This window comes from Arvicola amphibius, chromosome X, assembly GCF_903992535.2.
Source record: "Arvicola amphibius chromosome X, mArvAmp1.2, whole genome shotgun sequence".
NCBI classification, from domain to species: domain Eukaryota; kingdom Metazoa; phylum Chordata; class Mammalia; order Rodentia; family Cricetidae; genus Arvicola; species Arvicola amphibius.
The window spans coordinates 61,488,847-61,495,750 of record NC_052065.1 but is presented as its reverse complement, the minus strand read 5'-3'; the positions used below and the strand labels follow the sequence as shown (position 1 = coordinate 61,495,750).

General features: G+C 40.3%; 1 protein-coding gene across 1 annotated transcript; it reads right to left on the bottom strand.

Moving 5' to 3' along the window:
* Positions 1-3,571: 3,571 nt before the first annotated feature.
* Positions 3,572-6,495, bottom strand: LOC119805429 (doublesex- and mab-3-related transcription factor C1-like). Its single transcript, XM_038317385.1, is given in 6 exon segments — positions 3,572-3,684; positions 4,629-4,758; positions 4,928-4,994; positions 5,951-6,087; positions 6,393-6,473; positions 6,475-6,495. Coding segments are annotated over 6 exon segments (549 nt in total).
* Positions 6,496-6,904: the final 409 nt, after the last annotated feature.

Here is a 6,904-nt window from a genome sequence, read left to right as displayed (position 1 = left end):
AGTCTGTAATCATTACAGTGGAGACTCTGTCATCAGGCAGGCAAATATGGCTCTGGAGCAGTAGCTGAGAACTTACATCTGAACTGTAAATTGCTGGAAGAGAAAATAAAACTGGGTCTGGCACAGGCTTTTAAAACATCTAAGCCAATCCTTCACCCTCAGTGACACACCTTCTCCAATGAGGTCATACCTATTTGCTAATCTTTCCTAAACAGTCTACCAACTGAGACCCAGACAATCAAACATATAAACTTATGGGCGTCATTCTCATTCAAACCATCACAGATTATAATATATTACATTATTTCCCCTTTCCTTTTCTCCCTCCAAACCTTTCTATATACCATTTCTTGGTCTCTTTCAAATTCATGGCCTTTCTTTCTTCATTTTTACAATGAAGTCAACATCCTTTGTAACAATTAAGAGATATTTTAAAGTAAACTGAATAAAAGAGATAGAAAAGTGTAAACTGAATAAAAAAGTCAAATATCTTTATGGAGATCTTATTGGTATCGATCTTAACCCACATATATTGGTGCTATATATCTCATATTGTTTTCTTTTGCTTGCTTTACACAGGTATTAAACTAATCACTCAAATTGTTCTATTTGCAGGCAAGGTGCTCAATAATCATACATCCTTATGCGTGAACATCACTTCAAAAGTAATACAAATGCTATACAAATTTGGAGAGCCACTGTATTATTAAGTGTTATGAAAATCTGAAATGATTTTAAATTAGTTTATTTCAATCATAATTGAACACAAATTAAATTATTTCCTAAACAATAATCAAAGATGATATGAAAACAACAGGAATATTTCATTTTCATCTTGTTCTGAGAAAAGGCAGACCAATTTAAATTCAACAACTTTTTTTTCTTCTTGTGCCTTAATTCTTTTCAGATAACTTTTAGATGATGTAATGTACCAACCACATTTTCCACGTGGTTTTCCAATGTGTCATATTGAGGCTGTACTGTCCTTCATCCAGTGGGCTTACTGTCAAAGGTCATTTAACCATATGAGTAGGAATTTATTTCTGGGCACTATGGTTTTCTCCTGGACTGTTTGTCGTTTTTGTATGCCCAATACCAGACACTTTGATAATTGTAACTTTATACAATGGTTTAAAATCAGAAACTGCAGGGCCTGGAAAGAAGACACCTGTTCTTGCAGAGGACCTGCATTTGACTCCCAGAACCTACTTGTTGGTTCACAAACATCTTTACAGTTACCTGAAGTTCCAGGGAATCCGATACCATCTTGTGAAGCTCCACAGGTAGTAAACACAGATGTGAAACATATGCATATATTCAGACAAAACACTCATACATAAAATAAAAAAATAATAAAATAAACAGATCTAATAAAAATAAAAATGTTGACTTCTGTCTTCATTTTTGTTGTTATTTTATACATTGTTTTGACTATTTATCTGTGTTAGCTTTTAACTTATCAAACATTGTTAGGGTGATTTTTTTTCTGTTCTTTTTGTTGTCTCTCCTGGTCCTGAATTTCTTTCAGTACAACTTTTGGAGTTTTAATTTGTTTTTGCCCCATCCTTATCCATTAATATATATGCCTTTTAATGTTTTGTTTGGATTTGAAGGTTTTAAAGAAAACACTTTTCCAAGACTGCACCCTGACTTAGCATATAGGAAGACTGTTGCCAATGGGCCAGAGGCTAAGTCACTTGTATAATCTTTCCTAGTATCTTGTTCACATGATATCTGCGTTTAGACCTGCAGCTCTTAAATGTTTCTGGCCTGTTGTAAGGGGCTTCCAATGGCCAATCAATTTCCTTCAGCCTTTCAAATCAGGCAAGATGGAAAATGGTTTGCCATATAACTGCTGCAGAACCCAGAACACTGAATTCATAGGCCAGTCTACCAGGTCATTCTCACTACTAACTTAGGGGCTATGTGTTCCAGATTTCTCCTGGTTTTTCTACCTTTTGTATAGTAGAGATAGGGGCATAAAGAGACATACTTGAGAATTTTCCTACAACCAGAGCTAGAATTCTTTCTTGTTTTAATCATGGTCTATGCACTGTGACTTCTCAAATGACACTTCTCATGGGTCTTGGAGTCCGTGTATTCTTGACTATCATAATATGAATGCCACTTACTTTGGAAAATGTTTCACTCATGGTATCTGTATAACTGGATGTCTTCTTCACACTATATCTGAATAGAAATATTTTTTATTTTTTGGTTTTTTGAGACAGAGTTTCTCAGTAGTTTGGAGCCTGTCCTGGAACTAGCTCTTGTAGACCAAGCTGGTTTTGAACTCAGAGAGATCTGCCTACCTTTGCCTCCCAAGTTCTGGGATTAAAGACATACACCACTGCTGCCTGGCTCTGAATAGAAACCTTAAATAGTTTTCAACTAAAAAGTTAAATACTGATAATGGTTTACACATCATATAAGTTTATCACCATACATAACCTCTGTGCATTCAGAATGGGAAACATTGCCTAGTGGTATCCACAAATCCACAAAGAATAACTCAGCTATGGAACCAACTCATGGTGAGGATGTCCCTGTATAGCAGGACCTTGGCTCTTCTTCATGTACTCCTTCAAGAATACTTGACCTTAAACATCTGTCATTGGGAATGAATGGACTTAGGGATCATTTATCCATGTAATTGCTAAAGAGAGTAGAAGGAAAGTGAGATATCCTTCAGTCTTGCTCCATATCCTAACTGATTCCATCATCATATGGAAAAGATCAGAATTCTGATTAGCATAGCATCAGGAAAAAAGAAATAGTATAAATAGATGTCATCAACTATCATTTGTGATGGAATGAGGAAAGCTTTGGAAGGAAAGAGTGCATCCAACAAAGTCTGGTTGAAATTTCTGTCTGTCTGCTAGGATCTCCATTTCTGTAATGAGTTAGAACATTATTAGAGAACACAGAACCTCATCCAGGGATGAAGAAGATTACTGAATACTACACAATGGTGACTTTGGTAGCAAATAAAGGGGCTGTGCAATTCTGAAAGACATTGTAACTGATATTTGCTCTTTTAAACCTCTTGCTTGATGCTTCAATTGAATAAATTTCTAGATAACAATTTATGTAGTCTCCCTTGATATTTGTCATACGCCGCTTAACAAACAACCCATACTTCTTAGTGCCTCATAAAATTATTTATTTTTGGTAACACACAAATCTAGATGCAATGTGAAAAATCCTCATGTTTCCACATACATATGTAAGTACAGTAGTACACAGATAAGTGTGCAGTTGCACACAAAGGAAAACACTGGCATTTGATACCACTCAGAACCCCACTGATAGATTGATTGATTATATTAGATTGCACAAAGCATTCTATAAGACACATAAAAAGCCCCCAGCTTCCAAAGAAATAAAGGATGGGGATAAAGAATATAGGAAAGTCAAGTAATTGCCCTACATCATAAAAAGGATCTGAAAGCTTGTAAAATATCTGAATGCTTAAAAAACACATTAAGCACTTTGGGCAGGAGCAATTTTGCAAGTTCAGAAACAGGAATCAAACAGGCACTGCTCTAGCAAGGCCTCACAGTTTGGGTTCTTAGGTCAAGAGGGACATGCAATACAGATGTCCAGAAGGCAGTGAACCAGAGCTAGCAGGCCGAGGTGGCATTGTGGGGCTGGTCAGCTGCAGTCCCCTCTCTCCAGCAGGACCTGAAGACAGAAAAACAAAGACCAGAGTCAGATCACATACATGATACTCTCCTGAGCTCTCTCTTCACCTTTGCTGTGTCTCAAACAATCTCAGATTTGTCAGAGAGACCAGGAATATACCAATCCCCGTCAGACCTCCTTATCTCTGGTATTTGCTCTAACATCCCTTAGGTACAGCCAGTAATCCCTTATGGTCAAACCTGGGATTTCTAGATATGATCCTCACTGATGAAATTCTCTATCTCCTCAACCCACAGATTTGCTGGCCTAGCCTACATCACCCACTCTGGTAGACCTCAGTGACAATCTCTCTAGTTTCATTAATTGCCTTTTGTTCCAGCATGTCCACCCAGAATGGCTTCCCACCCACAAGCCAATATCCATTTGTGTCTTTGTCTCCGTAGTGCCCAGACTCCACCTCAGCCCACCCAACCATGTAATACCCCTCTGATCTCAGGAAGCCCTTCCTGTTCGGGTTGACCACTGAAATTCACTGGCAAAATTCAACCTGTTAAGGTTTTTCAAGCTCTATATCTACATGAAAAATGCCTTCAAGTGTCCATCATGATCTTGTTCCATGCCAGACCCTTATCCTCTGTTCTTCTCAGTCTACAGTGGACTGAGACACAACCATGCATTGGGAACCATTATACCCAGCTCTATTCCTTCCACTTGATATACTGACTCCCCTGAAGTAAGATTTTGCTATCTCAGAAACCTCAGTCTACCTGTTTCTTGATGTCAGGGCACTGGGCAATTTTTATAGAGTAAAACATTTAGTGACCTGAAGATTCACTGAGTAACCCCTAGGCACCATTGCTCAAGTCAGCCTTAGGAACTCGAGTGCTTGGCTCCAAGGTAGTTAAAAACACCAACTCTTGGTTTCTAGATAACTACCCATAGCTCATCTCACAGCTTCCTCTCTGCCAAATATCCCCATATACCTGGTACACCATAGGGCTGGTGACGTGTCTGTGAAGAATTTTTCAGAGCCATCAGAGCTTTAGCAGCCTCCAGAATCTCCTGCCACTCCAAGGTAGCAGAAACTGAAGCCTGGTTGGAGGCACTGGGGCCCTGCAGAAGAAAGGGTGAGAAAATGAAGACTAGGAAAATGTGTGTCCTCTTCTATGATTAGTAACCCTCTAGTACCTGCTTCCCAGATGCCCACCACTCTGCCCAGTCTACTTGTGTTCACATCTCCTAAACTTATTTCTTCCCATTGTTCTGAATCCCGTGTCTTTGCCAGGACCTGTGAGTGCAGTAGCATAGGGTCAATAGTGGCACAGGGCTGAATCATCAGGCTTGGGCACCTGTAAGAAGAGGAACGGCCAAGGTATTAAAAGTTCTGATGAAGCCTGGTAGTGGTGGCACACATCTTTAATCCCAGGACTTGGGAGGCAGAGGCAGGTGGATCTCGGTGAGTTCAAGGCCAGCCTAGTCTGCAAGAGCTAGTTCTATGACAGGTTCCAAAAGCTACTGAGAAATCGTATCTCAACCACACACACCCCAAAGAAAAGTTCTCATAGAAATATCCTACCAGTAGACAGTGTAGCAGGAATCTGCAGTACTGTGATTTGGGAATCCAAATGATTGCATAGATATTTAATCTTGTGCTTTGGGCAAGCTATTTCTATTGGCCTACTCATTTTCAGCATCCCATTTAGCTGCATCCCTGAGACAATAGTTTATACTGGCTTTTCCTCCCAGAGCTAGAGTAAAAATGATGATGATGATGAATCATAGTGTCTATGTTTTAGTCTAAAAGCAGCTAAAAGCAATGTCAGTACCATCCCTTTTCAGTGGCTGCATTTTGCCTCCACTTTACCCAGTTCCTCTGGCCATGAAAGATAATTCAGGTTCACTGTCCTTTGGACAGACACCTAAGGCCCTGTAAAATCTCCTTACAAACTTCCAGATTTCACCAGGACCTTCCTTCTCTATCTGTCAAAAAGTAATAACATTCTCAACACTTTGAAGACCTACTCTGTGGTAGACCTTGTGTTAGTTCTCTTTTCAATGGTATAGATATAGACTGTGTCTACCAGCATGCTTGCTGGGAAATGGGAACTTGGAAAACTACTTGTGCAGATCCTCTTGGATAGAAAGTGCCAAAGCTGAAAGTGTTCTGCCCTTGCTGATTTCTCCTTCCCCTACTCATTTACCTCCTTCTTCCTATTGTCGTCCTCCTGCTGCTATCACCCATGGCACTAAACACAAGGCTGGAAATCCCCAAACACAGTACATTCTATGTCCTTGTTCTACTCACATGCTTGGCATGGTAGAGAGCCCATGGAGCTCCCCTGAAAGAGAAACCGCCAGTTGTTGCCCTGTGGTCTCTGGAGTATATGGCATAGATGTTAGTTCTGGGGGCTGACTCAGTAGCACAGGCCCTCCAGAGCTGTCCTGAAGAGGCAGAGATCAAAGATACGGATCAGACACCCAGTTGTTCATGGAAAGATAAAGAATGAGAATAGTTTTGGATGAAAATAAGAACACAGAATTCCAAGCTGTGGGAACCTTGAAGACCATCCAATCTTACCTTTTACTCTGATTTGAGAACACTGAGGTCCAGACAGAAGTGATTTTTCCAGTGCCACAAGAGGAGTAGGTCATAGGGTTAGAAATGGAAACTGTCTTTGGGATATAGTAGAAAGGGTCTGGGCAATGACTGATGGGAAAATTCCCCTTGGGCAACAGACTCTTCTTACCTCCTGGGTTGCTGCATCAACCTTGACCTGGAGCTGATGCATAGTGTTCTTTCCAGCTATAAAATAATGATCACATTTGGGTTGAGACTTCCTCCCCTACCATCCCCTTTCTATAAAACCCCACACCTATACTAAAATCTCATGTCGTTACTGATCTTTTCTCTTCCCTAATGCCTTGCCAAATCATTCCTTCCTGTAAACACTTTGGCACCTGACAATGATTTTTTTTTACACATCAGAGAGTTCTTGCTGAAGGTTACACAGCAAGTCAGTGATGGGACTGGTGACAAAAATACTCATGCTTCCTCCCCAAGTTCAGGGACCCTATCTAGTGAAAGACACTTACTGCAAACTCCTTCTTCCATAGTCAAATTCTTGACATGCACGTGTGCATTAGGGGCAGCCACCATCATCATCCTTCTCTGTCTCCGAACTAGGCGTCTCTTTACCTGTCTCTTCTTGAAGGCACTCACAACAGACAAGGCCTTGTGTAGTTCCCTAAAACAGGGGGA